The following is a 20,763-nucleotide window of genomic DNA, read 5'->3' as shown; positions in this document are numbered from 1 at the left end:
CAGTCACCTCTAGAGCCAGCCATTGTTGATGTTTTGGATTTTTTTGTTTAACATCTTGCAGTGGGGAGGAGCTATCTGATGGAAGATGTTACTAAGATGGCATCTGCATATTTAACAGTATTGTTTCAGTTCAGGCGTTTGTGTTTTTTTAATATCCGATCGTGGTGGTTTTTCATTTTCTGTTTTTTCCATATACAAGGCGCACTGGATTATAAGCCACACTGTCTATTTTGGAGAAAATTCAAGACTTTTAAGTGCGCCTTATAGTCGTGAAAATACGGTATTCATGTTTTTTGGCAGAAACGGAGATCGATTATTTAACTACACGGTTTTCTTTATTAACAACATAACACACAACATTAAATGCATTTTATCAGTCATTTTGACATTTTTCATTGTATATTGCCATAAAAAAAGGCTTATCTAGTTGAGTTCATGTATTAGATGATTAGAACTAAACCCCTTTAGACATTTGTTGTCCCTTTTTATACAATGCTTTGCACACCGAAGTCAGTCTTGTCATTGCCACATGTGAATACTCCATGACACAAATGTATTAATCAATACATATAGTATACACTGTATGGCGATGGTATTAATGATTTTTTTAAAGATCAGAACATAGTCACTTTCTTTATAGAGGCTTAAAAGTGTAAATTTACTGCGCCAAGCTTCAATATTTTCTTTTCACTGCCAGTCTAATAGTCCTTTAACCTTTACCAGCTTCACAGGTTGTCTGTCAATGGGAATGCATCAAGAGCCTTTTTGTTGGCTATAGTACTGCTAGGTTCACAGATGAAAAGTGATCTGAAAAGGGAAACTAGTGGAGTCATTTAAGTCACAATTCTGTTTTTGAATTTGATGACCAGGCAGGATGATGTAGGTGGTAGACAGCACCACTTTAGTACACTAGAAATACAGAACAATTGGTTTGTGACCTTTTAAAATGGAATTGCAAAGAGGTTGGTGTGGAAACTGACTTGTAATTGGCTAAAGTGTGACTCAATGTTGTGACTGAGTATGTCACGTCTTGTTAGGGTTTTGGGTGGAGGTGTGTGTTTGTGTGTGTGCTTTTCACCTCTTGTCTGCCTCTGGGTTTCCCTTCCTCTTGTAACCAGCTGTGCGTGATTGATAATCAGCCCTTGTCTGTCTGTTTAAAACCCCCTGTTTTTGTGGTTGGATCGTCTGCCTTGTTTCCCCTCATGACATATTCCATCTTCCTTGTTTCCCCATGTCTTCTGTCAGGTTTGGTTATTGTGATTTGATTTCTAAGACCTTCTGTTTTTCTGAAGATTTCTGCCCTTAGGTAATCCAAGTTTTGTTAGAGCACACCCTGCATGCCTCCATTGCCTGCTTCCCTGCATTTGGGGTCCAATCACGTTCCACGACCGGGCTAATCGAAACAGCGTAACATTGTATGAGTATTGACGTGCTTAAAAATGAGAGTGGACTCCACGTGGTTTACTTGCGTTTTGCAACAGTAACTTGGGACTTTGTAGTGAAGTTTTAGGGTGCTCGGACGTTTGGTCGCTGGTCTTTTGGTCGCCAGTCAAAAGGTGACAGAGAGTATACTTTTGAAGCCAGCTCCTAAAATTATATTCATGAGAGAGAGTTTAATATCTAAGAGAGATAGTTTAATATCTATGTACTGATTAATATCTAAGTATATTTGACCGGCGACCAAAGGGGACCAAAAAGACCGGTGACCAAAAGACCGGCGACCAAAAGACCGGCGATTAAAAGACCGGCGACCAAAAGACCTGCGACCAAAAGACCGGCGACCAAAAGACCGGCGACCAAAAGACCGGCGACCAAAAGACCGGCGACCAAAAGACCGGCGACCAAAAGACCGGCGACCAAAAGACCGGCGACCAAAAGACCGGCGACCAAAAGACCGGCGACCAAAAGACCGGCGACCAAAAGACCGGCGACCAAAAGACCGGCGACCAAAAGACCGGCGACCAAAAGACCGGCGACCAAAAGACCGGCGACCAAAAGACCGGCGACCAAAAGACCGGCGACCAAAAGACCGGCGACCAAAAGACCGGCGACCAAAAGACCGGCGACCAAAAGACCGGCGACCAAAAGACCAGCGACCAAACGTCCAGTCACGAGTTTTGGGACCTTCGCATCTTCAGCGTACTCCTACTGTCACCATCTTATAGATCCCATAAGTGGGGGATCCAGGGTCACTATAGTAGTACCAACATAGATACTATTGTATGTATAGCAGTGAAACAACCCTCTACTTTCAAACTATTATTTAAATCAGGAATGAAAAGTACTGCTCCCTTCCACAGATGACCCCAACAAAATATCAGTCTTTTAATACAGATTTGCTGCTAACTACTGAAACCTTAAATGCATCTCTTGATGGCGGTGAAGAGATAAAAAATCCCTTGGATTTCTTCCCATAAGAGCTTTTTCAGGACTTAGATACAAATACACGTTCAAACAAAGTAAAGTAACACTTTATGGCCTCTTGTTGCTTCTGTTAGTCTGCTGAGTAACACAGGTTGAGTGTGTTTGTGTGCAGGGTGGGGTGACAGGAGTCTGAATGGAGCTAATGCAACCAGAATGAACTGGTTTGGTAGACAAAGGCAAAGGGGGTGCTGGAGGGGTAGGGGAGGCGAATCATTCCAAGTGGGGTGCATTGGGGGTGATTTGATGCTAGCAGAGAGAAAGAGTTCGCGAGAGAAAGTTGACGCCCTCGACCTCTACTCGACTCCGAGCAGCTCTACAAGTAAGTGCTTCCATGTCTTTTTTTTACAATTGGCTACAATTGTTTGTTTGTTGTTGTTATTGTGAAAGACTAAAGATGAAACATACATTGGAATTGATTTAGGGCGTATTGAGAAAGTATATATAAATGTATGAATACATACACATATTGTTGTTGTTATTTTTTTGCCAGTTTTCGTTAAAGTAAGCATTAAGAAAGCCGTTTTAAAGCAAAGTAGAGTCGAGTTGAGACAAGTTTTGTACTTTCCATGTTGTTGAAAATCTGGGCCTCAAACATCCTCGAAGTAGGGATGAGTTGTGCTTGCTATGCAAGGAATCAAGTAAGTGGAATAAATGTAATTACTGTTAGAAGTACAAATGCAGCCAAAATACAAATCAGTGTTTGTGTAATCTGTTAGCCCCCCCACATATTCATCCCCCCACTGCCCTCATTTTTTCTTTCCTTTGTTCAAGCTTCTATATCTCTTATTTTACTATATAATAGCAAGATTTAAAAAAAAAATCATCAAATGACATCGAAAACAAACCAATGCGCCAATAACACCAATTTTGAAATTTTGTCACTGATTCCATACTGATAACCTGACAATTTAGCCCATTGTTGCATCTCTGTTCTGGCTTACCATGGCAACATCATCAACCAAAAATTCTCAAGATATATTGAGTGCTAACACAAAGGCCTCATCATCTATCCCTTGTTCACTCATGACACCATGAAGGATGTCATCAAATTCCCCACCTATGTTGTTTTTGGTTAGAAAAATAGCCTGCCATTGGTAAAATTAAAAATCCTCCATATGGTAGATTATAAAACTATAGTATACGTGTAGCCGGTCAATGGAAAGTACAAGAATGCTCAACACTATTGGAAAATTGACTCCCCCATCGATCCGTTTTCCACACCACTTATCCTCATTAGAGACTCAGGTGAGATGGAGTCTACTCCTGATGAGTTCGGCTGAAGAGGGGCGGGGGTTGTATTGAGAGCTCAGCCTGGCCCAATTGCCAATCGTTAAGCACATATAGACAAATACGTATTCAAATTCACCTCTATACACAACATTTTCTTTCTACCAGGGGTGTCAAACTCCCTTGGGTCTGCGGGCCGAATACAGCTTAATTTGAGATCAAGCGGGCCGGACCAGTGAACTCATTGCAAAATTACATAGAACTAACAATAAGCCCACTTTTTTCCTTTGTATTAGTCACTAATACTAATAATTAGTGCAAAGAATGAGTAAATTGTCAAAAATTTTATTAACAGAATTTTACTTTTACATTATGAACAATATATTATGAACAAGAGAATAACATAAGAACATAAATAAATGTCCATTCATGTTGTCTGCACATACTAAAACACTGCGCCCCTAGCGGATAATACAAGAACTACACATTTTAAAGAAAATTCATTTTTTTTAATTCAATGAAGCTTTCTTCCCCCGGCCGTACCAAACCACCAGACGGGCCGGATCCGGCCCGCGGGCTGTATGTTTGACACCCCTGGTTTATACTCTTCTCTGAACATAATCAAATAACTCACAAGCAAGATGGATTGTTGATAATCCATAAATAGGACCCCCCCCCCATCCCCCCCACAGTTGAAATGCCAATTGTTAAGCACATCGAGACAAATAAATATTCAAATGCACACCTATCCAAAATGTGGTCTTTATCCACTGAAAATAACCAAACAACCCCCCAAACAAGATAATTCTACCTCTATTATATTTATAAAAGATTCCTCCTTGAATAAAACAGGAAACACATTTAATACCATAATTAATACGGAAGTAAAGCCAGTACAGACCGATTAAAGTTGGTGACATACATAACCAAGAAAGTTTTAAATACATAAGCATGGATTAGAGTCAATGGAGACATGCCTGCCAGCATCCCATAATACTCATCCTCACTCATGGGGAAGGAAGAGAGACCAAGACCCTGCTCTAGGGCTTGTGTGTCCTTAAAATTTGTCCATAACATATGGTAAAGAAAATAAAGCAATCTGGAAAGGGCTTTCCATTATCCAGGACTGAAAGCTTGTCAATTTGCCGCTAACGTTTTTGTTGAGGGTGTGTACACTATGTTCTATTAAGTATTTTATGTACACAGCCTGAAGTACATGTCAAGTCACCACTCACACTGTTGGTGTTTTTGTTCTTCTTGTGGTCACTAATGTTAAAATCCTATTCCAATGTAATTTTTTTTAACTGATTGCCTTAAAACTTGTTATTGATGTATGAGGTAAAACACTCAAACGATCCTCAGAGTGCTGATGAATTAGTTGTAAAAATTATAGTTAGGAGTCACACTGTTACACTATTAACGTGCATGCAATATCTGGAATAATTTTAACTCTGGTCTGAAATGAGCATAGCAGCCCTTCTGTTGCCATGGTTACACTATTTCAAGACCAGCCTTTAAACAAAATGATCAGAGTAAAAGTAATTTACTGTGCATGAAATAATTGATATTGCAGATGCTTTAAAAAGGTTAGAGGTTAAAAAAAGTTTACATTTTTTTAGGCTAAGGGGGACATCACAATTGAAGTGACAGTTTGAAAAACAACGGATATATTACTATATACAGTGTTCCCTCGCTACTTCGCGGCTCAGCCACTGCGGACTCAGAGGTTCACGTATTTCTTTTGGAAAAAAATAATAATAATACAAATATTACATTGAAACAACATATTTTAGTTTTTTTTGTTATAACATGAATTCCACTCTTTCTACCTGTATTCTATATGGTGTACTGTATACAGGGGGGTAAAAAATGTAAAAATATATATATATATTTTTTTATTTTTATTTTTTTTAATTAAATTCAAATTAAGAATTTTGAAGGGTAATCCCTACCTCACGGAAATTCACTCATCACGGGTGGTCCCGGTCCCCATTAACCGCGATAACTGAGGGAACACTGTATACTACAACTATATAAAGATGGCCTGCACTAATAACAGTAAAGTAACTGATGTTAAGTAGTTTTTTGTACTTTTGCATGCTTGTGCTTAAATTTATATTTTGGAGATGTAGCAATTAACTTTTTCTTTCAATTTTTCAAAAATATATAAACCATAGATTATGGAAACACATTTCTTTTTATCACTTGGAGACATTTTGTTTTTTGTGGGTGATTGATTATGTCTCAAAACGTCTTTAAAGAACATAGATGTGGAGTATTGATGGTTGAATTTATTTATATAAACCATTTGAATCATTTTTGGAAGACTGATAAATTGCATTATATTCCCCTGTTATTTGTGGAAAGGCTAGTTTTACTGGACAATACTGTCTTTTACTATACCGCCACTAATTTCATATATAGTTTACTCATAAGAACCCCCTCCATTCCTCCACCCAACCTGAGGCATTGGAGTGTGCTCACGCATGGATGCTAAGTGGTATATCTAGGTTATTACTCCTGGTTTCAACCTTGCACTTGGGTTTTGCTTTTTGGAAGTGGATGCCTGCTTCCAACATCATATAGGTAGTGTTTTCCTCATTTAAGTCAGAGGTGGGTGATCTTAATGGCTATCGACACATTTGAGAAGATACACACTTGACTGCTTTTCAGGCAATGTACAAATACTGATAAAAATGAGTATCGGATCTCATTTTACTCACAAATTTGACTCGGGGAAATCAGAGCTTGTTTAATTGAATGACAAATCGATGCTGTCACCAGAAACCCAATTTATTTTTAGGGTGTCACACTTTGTTAGTTTTACAGCACTGACATAAATAGCTAAAAAATGAAAAATACAAATAAATAACGTCTTTTTAAACCATTATCATTATAATAATTATTATTATAACCAATATCATCATTGTTAAATATTATACATTGTATTAGAGAAGAAAAGTTGCACATTATTAGTTCTGTTTTTGTCCGCAAAACTCGTTTTGGAATATACAACCTGAGTTTGAAGCCTGGAACAAAGTAGTTAGACCTCCTGCTGTCAGTAAAGCTAAGTCAAGTCCATTGAATTCCCATAACAGATGCTTCATTTGTAGACGTTTTTCTAATGATGTTATTAAAAGCTGTTTTTATAGTAGCCTGCTCTTCATATTCTGACCACATGTCCATATTGACCTTTCAACACAGTGCCCCTAGTAATTTGACACAACTGACTTATCCCAGAGCTGTCGACCTCCGACCGCTACAGGGCGACTCAGTAAAACTCACATTTTTGCCGTTCGAAACCGTATATGTTCTTCATTTTATGCCTAGATTATGCTACAAAAGGCCAAAGCGAGCAATTTATTAATTATTCATGATTCATACTATAGCTGCAAATGACACGTTGTTTTGCTTTAAGTTAACAATTAAATTTATAAATTATTACCTCTTGATTTGTCCAAAATGTGATGATGATCAACCAACTCTTTTTTTTTTTTGTCAGAAAATAGGGATCAATGTTCATCTAAAAAAAAAAATCCTGGCAAATGTATAAATTAATTGTATTAATCTACAAATATCATTATTCATTCTAAAAACATTTATTGTTAAAACACTTGAAGACGATTTGCACACATCAAAATAATTGTCGATTAATTTTTATAGTCATTTTTTTGTTGACTAAGCTATTATTTTTGACTGTTTAAAACAGGTGTGGTCAAACTTTTCGGCCTTTTCAGGGGCCACATTTACTTAAAAAAATTGACAGATGGGCCGGGTCAGCACAAGATACGATACATATAAAAAAGTGCATCCGTTAACAGTACATATGAAACATAAACAGAAAAAAAATGACTAAAGTATTAACATACTCATTACATCAGTAATAATGTAGCTGGCAAATCTACTTATAGCTTTGTAGCATAAATAACCAATCAATGTTTTTGTGCCACCATTTCTCTTTTTTTTTTTTCTGCCCTTTTAGCCATTTTTTGTCCAGGTGAACTTTCTTAATAAACAACACAACATAAACAACTACAACAAACTCCCAAGTGGCACATTAAATACTGTTTCAGTATGAGTAGGGCTATTTCTGTTTACTTTCTCTTGACCAACTTGAGTTGACTTGATAGCTACCATCATCACTGCTAGGCAATAAATCTCTAGACTTCACGATAGCGTTGCTGCACAGAGAAAAAAAAACAAGCTTGTTTACTCCTGAAGAGCAAAATCAATAGCCTTGCCATTTCTCCATAAACAACCATGGCAACAAAGGAATATTTAACCCTTCCTTACACACTTAGACATTCTATTTCATTTTCGGATGAAAAAAATACCCTCAAAATGATCACCCTTATCTAATTATGAGCAATGGAGCCTTTTTCTAAATGGCTGTTACGGTATAAAAGGCTGATTAAACCTTAATCAATGTTCTAGAGGCAAAGGAAAGGCCTACTTTTTATGTTATATCCAACTGAGTGCCTGGACCGACCTCTTTTTTGATGAATATATTAAGACCTTCTTAGAGCACCATGGGATAGAACGGTTTATTTATTATAGCAGATTCATATTATTATGATTATAGCAGTTAAGTCCTATTTGTGTCATTTTCTTATGCTGTTTCAACTATGACCAATTGAACAGCTTGTGTACACTTAAATTCCATAAAAATAGCAAGGAAAAATATGACTTTAGCAAATTTTATCTTACCTTTGTTTTTGTGAGGATGATAAATTTGGAAGAAAAAAAGTACAGTGTTCCCCCGCTACTTCGCGCTTCAGTTAACGCGGACGCAGAGCTTCGCAGATTTTTTTGGGGAAAAAAAATACAAAAATTACATTGAAATAACACATTTTACAGTTTTTTTGTTATAACATGAATTTCACTCTCTCTACCCGTATTCTATATGGTTTACTGTATACAGGGGGTAAATAAATAAATAGATCAATCAATTAAAAAAAATTGAATTGAATTCAAATTAAGCATTTTTAAAGGGGAATCCATACTTCGCGGAAATGCACTTATCGCGGTCGGTCCCGGTCCCCATTAACCGCGATAAGCGAGGGAACACTGTATTTTAGGTATTTTTATGAATGGTGAACAGGTCGAGGCGTCAATGTGAACTTTTGTTCTACTCTACGTTTTTTTTTTTGCAGAATGAAGGCTACATTGCTGCTGCTCTTTGTCGCGCTCATCACAATCAAAGCTGTAGCTGGAGGGAAAAACAACAAAGGTAGGAGTTCTTCATCCATGGGGCTTTCTTTTTTTCATGTTTAAAAGCCTCTAATTCCAACAAAAAAAACTAAAGGCTTCACTTTTAAAGTTTTCTTAATTGGGAACCATTTTTAATGTGGTCCAAGGAGACTCTCTATATTCACTTTGTGTGGATCAACCCTGTGTCATGCAACTGAGTTCAAATATTTCATATGTATAATAAGTAATGCACTGCTGAGCCAAGTATACTGATTTTGGTACCATGACAACCGGTTGTAGCGCTCATTTTCACCGGTGGCAGCAGAGCTCAGAATGTGAGATAAAAGCCAGCGCCCTAAAAACATTTCAAACACAACTATTGTTATGTAAGAGTGGGAAAAGGGAGTGGAGTTGTTTTTTTTTTTTTGCTGCTTACAGGAACATTTGCATAAACAGAAAGACAATCTTTGAACAAAACTTTTTTACAATGCAGTGAGGGAGAACGGGGTTTGTTGTCAAATTGGCTGGTTGTCATAGTTGCTCCATGATTTATTCATTCATTTTTTGTACCACTTATCCTCACAAGGATCACATTGGGGGTATGAGGCATGGCTACCACCACTGATTTTTTTTAAATTTGTCGCTGTATTTTTGTCGAAATCCCAAAAGACGTGCAATTTGGGAACACTGTGTGGGGTGATTATTTTTTTTTAGTTATTTTTTTAACCAGGCTCTTCTAGTTACTTGACGAATGACAGGTTCTATGAACAGTTTTAAGAAATGTAGTGGAAAAGTGTGGTACAGTGTTCCCTCGGTTATCGCGGTTAATGGGGACTGGGACCACCCACGATAAGTGAATTCCCGCGAAGTAGGGATTCCCCTTCAAAAATGCTTAATTTGAATTTAATTCCAAAAAATTATTTTTCATTTTTTTTTTTTTTTTTTTGATTTTTTTTTAAAAATGTAACCCCCCCCCTTCCCTTGTATACAGTACAGCACATATAATATGGGTAAAGAGAGTGAAATTCATGATATAACAAAAGAGAACTGTAAAATATGTTGTTTCAATGTGATATTTGTATTTTTTTATCTTTTATTTTTTCCTAAAAAATTCCGCGAAGTTTGTCTTTAAGTCATGTTGACTAAGGCATGTCTGTTAATCCACAGAAAAAATTAAACCTTCCCCGTCCGGGTCAGATTGCACCGAATGGCGCTATGGAAACTGTGTCCCTAGCAACGGAGACTGTGGGGCCGGGTTTCGGGAGGGCACATGTAATCAGCAAACCAAGAAAATGAAATGCAAAGTTCCTTGCAACTGGAAGAAGAACTTTGGAGGTAAACATCCCTTTTACCTAGTACAACTATAGAATCAAGAAATGTGTCCCAAATCTTTAATACAATATCTTCTATTTTAATTTTCAGCTGACTGTAAGTACAGGTTTGGAAGTTGGGGCGAATGCGACGCAAATTCTGGCGTCCAGGCCAGAAGCGGAACTTTGAAGAAGGCGCTGTATAATGCCGAGTGCCAGCAGACCATTTCTGTCACCAAACCCTGTCTTGGCAAAACCAAGACAAAAAGCAAAGGTTAGTAAATTCAAGTTTTTACATCTTACAATAAACAAAAAAAACACATTTTATTTAAGCATTACGCTCTGTAATTGGCTGGCAACCCCATTTCTGGTCCATAGTTAAAAGGGATTGGCTCCAGCACCCCCATAAGACCCTCATAAGGATAAGCAGCATGGAAAATACATATTTTGCTACTACATTTTCTAAATTTGCTGCGGGCCATTAAACATTGAGTGGTGGGCTATGGTTAGCCCACGGGCCGTTGTTTGGACACCGATAATTAAATCTTATGGAAGGGAAGTAATTTAAACTACTTTTAAATACATGTATGAAAACTAACAATTAGCAATTAGCAGTTTGGGGAAATCTTTGCTATTTAAATTTCATACAATCTCTTGTGTTAAAATGGGTTTATGTTATGCTTACTCAAAAAAAGTGTCCTAGAGTCACTGCTTTGTGTTGTGTAAATGACACGGTTAATTAACTATATTTTTTGGGGTTTCTAGGAAAGAAGAAAAAAGGCAACGGGCAGTAAGTAGATGAAAAAGCAGACAGGACAAACATCTTTATCAATAAAGGGTGTGAATCAAGTCAGCTCTGGCTTTCAGACAATGATAATGGCATTCATAGAACTAAATTAGTTTTGTTTGTAGGCTTTCTCAAAGGATAAATCTTAATTTTTCGAGTAGAAAATAGGACATACTCCATTGTCAATGTCTCCTGAATCTGACGTTGTGGATTTAATTCAAGGACACTGCTATGACTAATATCTAGTCATTAGTAATTAGTACTTGTGATTGTGTGCACTGTAATAGCACCATCTTTAAATGATTGCTATTTTTTTTAATCTTTGATGATGATGATGATAATAAAGATCAAATAATATACAACCTGATTTGGCCTTGAAGTTCTTGTATTCATCACGTTTATTTTTTTTTAAACTGCCCTTAACAACTCATGCAAAAATAACCTGAAGTTTAACTGTGTTTGTGCAAAAAATAAGTAAATCGGTAAGACCAAAAAGCCAACCAAAAGTAGGCTCAAAACCTTTTCTTTTTCAGAAATTGACGGCGATAAACGACCTATCGATTTGAAACGTAAAGAGCTGAATGTTAACAAAGTGTGGCGTCGAGCGTGTAACATAGTTGGACCCGACAAAACTTTAATACTTAGGACAGGAATCTTTAAAAAATAATGACTGAAATCACAAAACCAAACCCGACAGAAGACATGGGGAAACATGGAACATGGCGTTGTAACTTGATATGGGGTAAACAAAGTAGACCTTTCAAATACACAAGGTTTAAATAGACCGGGGGGAGGGAACCTATAGCTCGGGAGCCACATATGGCTCTTTTGATAGGTGAATATGGCTCTCCACTAACCTGTGAGGTAAACTATGGAAACGACTGGTGAGAAAATGCAGGAATAGGACCGTTATGTTGGTATTATGTCATTGACACTACCCCTGGCGCCTTAGAATCGTTTTTTTTTTATTATAATCTTTTGCCTGGATTTTCTCATTGATACTAATTGATTAGCAACAACATAACAATGTTGTCAAAAGAATTCCGAGACTTTTTGTACTTTAAAAGTGGTAAAGTGACTAAAAAAGACACACATTTTCATTTATGTTGACTTTTAATGTATATATTTTTCATTACACTGTTTTGCATGGATTTCCTCATTGATACTCATTGATTAGCAACAACATAACTGTCAGGTTCATTAATAATTACCTTCGTCCGTAATTATCAATAACTGCAGGAAGACATCTTATTCAATTATTGACATTTAATTAAATAGAAATGGATACAACAGATAGCCTCCGGAGGGAGAGTTACAGCAAGCGTCACCGTACGACTTCCGAACGTCTCCTCGAATAGACATTTTCGTCCTATTCTTATGGTCACAAGTTACAGAGTTGTTGATCATTCCATCACGTATGAGTAAAAACAACATCTGGGACTACAATAACAATCTAATAACAAAAACAGGGACTAGACCTAACAACATTTAGATTAGAGTAATTATACAACCTCCTTGACCTAAGAATCATATAATATAATCATAATCATATAATCGTTACATACAGAAAAACCCGAAGTGTACGGTTACATAACGATAACAATATTCTTGTTATTGTCCGAATAGCCCTGTCCTCGTCACCAAGGGCCCACCAAATCTCAAGGACCCAGATTGGGTGGATTGTTTGTATAACCATCCTGGAACAGGCTGTCTAGGTTAAAGATGACTTGGTGTGACCTCAAGACTTTTGAAAAACAGAAAGAGAATGATTTAACAAAGTAATGAATTAATACAAAGAAAAGAAAGAGATTGATTTAATAAAGAAATGAATTAATATAACTATTATAATAATAAAACAGAATAAACCCAACATTCCCCCGTTTTTATAATATGTATGTTATTAGTCATTTCTTAGTAATCACTAAATGGAAATGTCGGTGACTGCGATTTTATCCGCCTACTCCTTACTCCCATGGCTGGTCTGAAAGAGAAAAAACATAATTATATTCGTCCAATTGGTCCTCGGATTTACCGTACTCCTGGACCTCACTGCTTTCCCCAAACCGTCCCATAAGATACAACTCATGTACTTTAGAATTTGTAGGGGCAATTTCAGTAGTTATAAGTCGGCTTAGCAAGTAGCGCAAACAGGGGATACTACATCACCCACACAATGTTGGGATAGCGGTAATTGTGCCTATAGTCCAAATCTTTAGATTTTCCAAAGGTCTTATCCCACCAATCTGACAATGCGGACGTATCTACTCCAGAGTGCTCTTGCATATTGCGGTTCAGTGTTTGCAGGCCAGTAATGGCCCTGGTGAGAGATCCACTGGGTGACGCGTTGTTCGGTATGAAGGTGCAACATTGTTTTCAAACATTGCACACACGCCCCCTGTTTCAAGGATCATATCCACCGCTATGCGATTCTGGAACGCCATCAGACTGGTAGCTGCCAGTTGTTCCTTCATGGCCACAAATCCCTGTTCAGTATAATTTCCAAGTTTTGAACATTGTAATGTAAGTAATTTATTCTATCCACAATTTTGTTTGGGGTGATTAGAAGGAAGATAGACTCCCAACCTGCTGCGATCTGATTAGCCAGCTTATACTCATCTGGTACGCCCCGGGGGATGCCAATCGCATCAATGTATGTTGGATCTCCTTCCCTCCATGCCTCTCGACGATGTCGGGAGGGTCGACCCTTCACCTCCGAATTATGAGCCGCCAATTGTATCTCCTCCACTGTGGATGGAAAAACAGACACCGGTAAGAGCAGTGAGACCAAAGTACCTAGTCCTGCCGCGTTTCGGCAGGAGTCGTATAATTTATCTACCACCCCGCCACCATAGGCCAGAACGTGGTATCAGGGGTGTAGTTTGTTTTAGAACGCCGGTACACCACGTCTCATTTATCGCCCCCAGCTTCAGACCATGCCCTGTAAGGTTTAAGCAGGTAAAATGATTAAACAGTGGAAAAATTGACTTCCTATTTACCGCGTAACAGGATAAACGTTTTTTCATTTGTAAAAACACTTTTCCCCAAATGAATGGTGATTGAGGGAGTTGTTAGACCCCATCGTATTTTCCCTTGTCTGGTAGGTTATCCTAATCCTTTGTAAGATGGTTTAGTCTCAATTGAAACCATATGGAGACGTCAAACCCAATATAAAAGAGTTCCCTATAGTTTTATGGTATTGCTTGCTGAGCAATAATCTTTTCAATTAATATTGGTGTTTCCCGTATCTTATTAAGTCAGAAAGTTTATCTTACCCGTCCCCTCAATGTTTCAATTGAGACCACCCTTTTTCCAAAGTAGCTCCACCAAGTGCTTGTCCTCTTTACACTCCATTAACAGCGCCCAATTATCCCCCGTTTGGGAAATCCCTGTTTCAGAAATAAATTTCACAGGTTAATATGTCAGTCCAAGCTTTCCAATCTTGACCAATTTCTGCAACAAGGCTTTTCCCAATCTTTAATTTTTTGCTGTTAATGTACCACACATATTTCCCACCATCTCTTTTTGTATGGCAACCGGGACGTCGCCGAGTCCAAATATATATTTTCAATGTGGAAATTTGATTTAGTAGGTAATGTTAATTAAATGTAAATGTGTATGTTTCTCGGTTTACCCTCCCGTAAGAAGGTGTATCCTCAATTGAAACGCCTCCGCCTTTTTCTCCAACTGGAGAAAACAACCCTACTGTGGAAAGGAATAGAATCACAATCATCATTAATCTCATTGCCCCAAAAGCAATAATTGTTTTCAACATGACTTTTTGTCTTTGTTTAGGTAGTTTTCCTCTTGAAACGTTTCAATTTAGACAACCTTCTTACTGTGGGAAAGGTGCATCCGTGTCCCCTTTCAGTAACAAGGACCCTCCCACTTTGCGTTGCTCCGATGTTTCTTCTTTTATGCTGCTTATCAGCATCCAGTCTTCAAGAATCACCGTCGCTTCGTCCGTTTCCTGTTGAGAAGCAAAATCTCCCTCTGATAGTCTAAATTTGGTGTGTGCGTTTTTTTTTTTTTTCTCTGATAGATTCGCCTCATCATCCAATTGTCATTGTGTGGTGAATAATAACAATTTGTAAGGTCTACCAAACAGGACTTCATATAAGGTCCGCCAATTGTGGATGGTAGACAACTATTATATTAACAAAATGGGAGCCATTATCACTATAAATAGTTTCTGGAATTCCATATCGTGGAATGATATCCATATGATCTAATAAAAATAAAATAAAATCTATATGTATTTTTTGAAATGGATATGTGGGTATGCATATAGATTTAAACCCTAAGCCTTGTAGTGCCGTTGTAGCAAGGCCACCTCCCCCTTGTCGAGACATAGGTCTTCCCTTGACTCAAGCCCAAATTATTTTCTTTTATTGATAGATTATGTCTCGGTGGTCTGCCAATCAAAAAACACAAAAAGACAAACTATCATTCACGCTCACACTCATAAACAGAAGAATTTAGTGTGTTCAACCAGTCTAGCATCCATAATTTCATTTTGTGGGAGTAAACTGGAGTACCCGGAGAAAATCCACAAATTCTCGAGGACGCCATGAATACCCCACATTCCGGAAGGTCTGGATCCACCCCGCATTCATTAGTAGATCCTTTAATATACACACCCCCACTCTAGCATTTTAACCGTTTGTAAAAAATTACCTTCAAGTTTCACACAAAGTTATATCCTTTTTAATGCTATCAGTTTAGCTGTTTGTTCCCCGAATTGAGGTGGGAATAGTTTCACATCTAAGGTTTTTATTTTCACAGCCGCCATGACCTAATGGCTCCCTATCAGGTTTTTTTTTTTTTTGAAAATCCCAATTCCCTCTAATAGCATGCCAATCATCTTTTAATGCGGCCATCCAATTTTGTTTCTACTTGTTTCAGGTGATAAGATAATCTCCCCCATTTGTAAAACTAATTCATCCACGCCTATTTTATACAACATGACGCCTATGGCCTTTATTACGTCGCCTTGACTCCAAATTCTATGAACCAAGATAACACGCCTAATTTGTAAGCGAATTTCGCCCATCCCATTTTGTTCATAGACAACCCATCTACCTAAAGCGTCACTTGTTTCAAAACATGAAAGGCCCCACTAGAATTCGTGCATCCAGCGCCAAATAGAGCCTATTTACCCATTTGTCTCAAACTCGTTTTAGATATGGGGTCCCCAATTTCCCAAAATTTCCCAGAATTTATGTACTACCACATCCTGTCAAAAACCCAAAACGACTAACATAACCTGTTTCTAAGCCAGATTCTGGAATTTGGAGAATTTCTCCTTTCCCTCCCTTATCTAAGCTTGTTATTGTCACTCGTTATCACTGTAACATTCAGGCGTATTAACCCCATCGTTGCTAAAGTTCTAACCAATTTGCATGCCCTTAAAGCCGTAAAAGCAACGTTATTTGGTTGTATCAATTGACCAATGCTTATCCAATCCGTAATATCCTTAAAGTCATCAATATGACCTGTGACAAAGCATATTTCCTCCTGCCAGGACAACAGACAATGTTCTTTCAAGTGCACTTTGAAAAACATTCCATGTTACTCCATTCTTAGGGAAAATATGCTCATCCTAAACCAATTATTTTATTTACAATTCACCTAATTATTTGGATGAATGCCATGAATTTTATCATGCCACTATTGCATTGTAAATTTCCCATCTGATGTCGTTAATCAGCCAAATAATTCAATACCTACTATACTTTGTAAATCACCTCATATGATGTTTACTTAAGACACGAGTCATTTCCCATAGCCTGTTACCAAAACAAAAATCTACAACAATTAAATGAGACAAATCAACCTTTTGTTAGACAATTCCTAATTACAAACTTTAATGTTTTAAAACCTTATCGTCACCAATATACCATAATATTGTAAATTTTGTCATCCTGGCCTTTTTTTCTTTTAAACAGCCAACCTCCTGGATTAAAGTATTTTGAATAATCAAAAAATTCTGAAATAGTATTAATATTATTTTATCCTCCAAAAGCTAGTTTCCTTTAACTAAGAGCCCTTTGAAATCCACAATTGCTCAAAAATGACTATTTTGGTCTATTTCCCAAATCCAAAGCTTTTTACCAAATCAACCTTTTACTGAACAGATTTTCTATCTTCTTAATACATTTCATTTTAAAACCCAAAATATCAATTCGAAAGCATTCGCATAACCTTGCATTTCTTGCAGCCCATGTATTGTTCTTATTCTGAAAAGTCCAAACAGAAAACGCAATTAGCCGTTAACTATGACCTCCACTCTTGCTGCGAAAACAGCATTGTTATCTTATGTTTACAAACCAGCTTTTTCCCTGTGCCCAAATACAACGCTTTTTAGAGAAGACAACCATTAAAACGTCAAATTAACCCCTCTTCCGATATTCAACTACATAACAATATTTTTCCAAGACCCCATATATCCAGAATATGTATGCTGCAAGCACAACAATATGGCAAAAACCCATTTTCTGCCCTCAAGTTTGCTTCAGCACCCCCAAGGCCAATTATTATTATTATAATGTCTTCACGGAAGGGATCACAAAATTTTAGTCGTTTACACGGTCCGAACGCTCCCGAAAGCCCAACACAGTTAAATCGTCTGCCCCGCGGCCCACATGTTTCACTCCCATCTAATCAGCAGCCGCTGCACCAGAAACGCTTCCCCCGCAGTTGACACATTTTTTGGCAAGTCTAGAGCATAATAAAAACACAAGTGACATTCCCTGCTAAAATTTAAATGATCATTTTGTATATATTCTTTGGTCTTTTTTTTTTTTAAACACCATCTTCCCGTTAGCGGACGGGATCAAAAACCAAGCTGCAATAAGCCATCACATTGCTGTAAATTGACAGTACATATAGGTTATATTAACAAAGCACCACCAGCACTTGGAAATAACCATTCTAATTGTTGTTATACAAGCCCAAGCATCACAAAAAAAAACCCAATTTATTGTAATCACAAAACGTCATACCCGGATTAACCAAATCAAATACCAGTGTCCCCATTAATTTTCTAGCTCCCTTTATTTTTGTTAAACTTCCTCCGCGCCCGTCACCTATCTCGGTAAATATTTTCCCCGTCAGCCGAGGAGGCCCCGCTATTTTTTCCTTACCAAACAGTACTTTCCCGCCGCCACGGTCTTAAATATATCCCCGTTATCCGAGGGAGCCCCCACTATTTTCCCAAAATAGTATTTTTTAACTTCTCCCCGGCCTTATTTCGCCATTAGTGTCTGTGGAACAAGCTGTTACACTTTTATCCACTCACATATTATTTATATATATATATTACCTCCATTAGTGTCTGTGGAACAAGCTGTTACACTTTTATCCACTCACATATTATTTATATATGTATATTACCTCTATGCATTAGTGCATATATTATCCTGCGTTTTATGCATTTTAAGCTGGCCAGCAAACCCATATTTATTTATCCATAAATATAGCTGTGTAATATTTTTAAAGCGCTTTGTCTTACCAATTTTTTTTTTTCAAATCCCTACAAGTTAGACGTATTTTTTGGAACGTCATCCAAACCCGCCTTACAACACGTGTTTCCCATATTTTACTTTTTTGTAGTGAGTTCGTGTGCCTCACAGAGTTAACTTTATTATATCTATTTTTATTATTATCACTCCTTCGACTGTATTTCCTAGGCTTATCTTAATTTTACTGCAGAAACCACACAAACAACATACAACGTATATTCGTGCCTACCCTTTAGACACAGGACACTCCCCGGCCCCAATATTGTACCTCTAGTACAATACATTCGTGCCTACCCCTGAGACACAGGACACTTTCCAGCAAAGTGCCCCACCGTACCTGCCATTGACTAGTATAAACACAGGGTTTTATCGCCGTCACCCAGGACGCGAAACCAGCCCAACAATGGGCCTCACATACAATGTCCCTTTAACGCATTTGTAAACACCTTCACAACATGCAGACATTAATGTGGACTTACCCGAGATCCATCAGATGTCTCCCTCCAGCAGGAAAAGTCTTCAACCGCCGAGAATCCAGGCGCCCCCGTCGAAAAACTCCGGCCCACCAAGGGTTTTGAAGACGCCGTGCGCACGGTCACTTACCAGATGTCGAACGGCAGCGCCTGGGTTCTCGCTCCGGTATATTGACCTCCATGGCTCGAAGGACCAAAATGTCAGGTTCATTAATAATTACCTTCGTCCGTAATTATCAATAACTGCAGGAAGACATCTTATTCAATTATTGACATTTAATTAAATAGAAATGGATACAACAGATAGCCTCCGGAGGGAGAGTTACAGCAAGCGTCACCGTACGACTTCCGAACGTCTCCTCGAATAGACATTTTCGTCCTATTCTTATGGTCACAAGTTACAGAGTTGTTGATCATTCCATCACGTATGAGTAAAAACAACATCTGGGACTACAATAACAATCTAATAACAAAAACAGGGACTAGACCTAACAACATTTAGATTAGAGTAATTATACAACCTCCTTGACCTAAGAATCATATAATATAATCATAATCATATAATCGTTACATACAGAAAAACCCGAAGTGTACGGTTACATAACGATAACAATATTCTTGTTATTGTCCGAATAGCCCTGTCCTCGTCACCAAGGGCCCACCAAATCTCAAGGACCCAGATTGGGTGGATTGTTTGTATAACCATCCTGGAACAGGCTGTCTAGGTTAAAGATGACTTGGTGTGACCTCAAGACTTTTGAAAAACAGAAAGAGAATGATTTAACAAAGTAATGAATTAATACAAAGAAAAGAAAGAGATTGATTTAATAAAGAAATGAATTAATATAACTATTATAATAATAAAACAGAATAAACCCAACAATAACAATGTTGTCAAAAGAATTCCGAGACTTTTTGTACTTTAAAAGTGGTAAAGTGACTAAAAAAGGCACACGTTTTCATGTATGTTGACTTTTAAATTTGGAGCATGGCTCTCAAGGATTAACATTTAAAAAATGTGAATTTTTTATGGCTCTTTCCATCAAAAAAGGTTCCCGCCCCTTGAAATAGACAGACAGGGGTTGATTGCAATTAGGAACACCTGGGTAACACAAGAGAAAAGACAGGTGAGCACAATGAGTAATCAATCACACAGGACACGCAAGGGAGAGAAGCACAAAAACCCACAAAACCAAACTAAACCCCAACTAACCCTAACTCTGGCAGTATTCATTCCATTCATCCTGTAGAAATGGGAAGAGAGAGAAGTGGCTGGCAGACGGGATTCCCCTAAAGGTAAGCGTGTGAGAAAAAATACAAAAAGAAAAAGCTTTATAAAGCTCTGAGTTGAAGAAAAAATGGGATCAACAACAAAAGAAAAAAGAGGAAGCAGAGATGGCCGAGTTTCACACAGATTTCCTGGCACAATTGATGCAACCCACAACACACTTGATCCCAATGCTAATCAATGGGACCTTGGCAATATTATTTAAAATTATATATTTTAAATTCCCTTTTTTTGACTACATGAGAGATTATTAGAAAGCATTTTCTGGGGGGTAAACCACCATATAATCCAGGGGTGGGCAAATTTTTCGGCCCGGGAGCTACATTGACTTTAAAAATTTGAGAGATGGGCCAAGTCAGCTCAAGATGTAATACATATAAAAAAAAGTGCATCCGTTAACAGTACATATGAAACGTAAACAGAAAAAAGGACTAAAGCAGGGGTGTCAAACATACGGCCCACGGGCCCGGATCCGGCCCATCTGGTGGTCTGGTACGACCCGGGGAAGTATACAAAAATATGATTTTTTTTAAAAATGTAGTTC

At 37.8% G+C, this 20,763-nt stretch overlaps 1 protein-coding gene across 1 annotated transcript; it reads left to right on the top strand.

Moving 5' to 3' along the window:
- The first annotated feature begins 2,632 nt into the window (after positions 1 to 2,632).
- Positions 2,633 to 11,305, top strand: LOC144199119 (midkine-A-like). Its single transcript, XM_077720531.1, has 5 exons — positions 2,633 to 2,743; positions 8,805 to 8,881; positions 10,009 to 10,176; positions 10,264 to 10,425; positions 10,917 to 11,305. The coding sequence occupies exons 2-5, from the start codon at positions 8,806 to 8,808 to the stop codon at positions 10,943 to 10,945; spliced, it is 435 nt and encodes a 144-aa protein (XP_077576657.1). The 5' UTR covers positions 2,633 to 2,743; position 8,805; the 3' UTR covers positions 10,946 to 11,305.
- The last annotated feature ends 9,458 nt before the right edge of the window (positions 11,306 to 20,763 follow it).

The sequence above is a fragment of the Stigmatopora nigra genome, chromosome 1, assembly GCF_051989575.1.
Source record: "Stigmatopora nigra isolate UIUO_SnigA chromosome 1, RoL_Snig_1.1, whole genome shotgun sequence".
Taxonomy (NCBI): domain Eukaryota; kingdom Metazoa; phylum Chordata; class Actinopteri; order Syngnathiformes; family Syngnathidae; genus Stigmatopora; species Stigmatopora nigra.
Note: the sequence above shows the minus strand (reverse complement) of the source record. Positions and strands in the feature narration are given on the sequence as shown.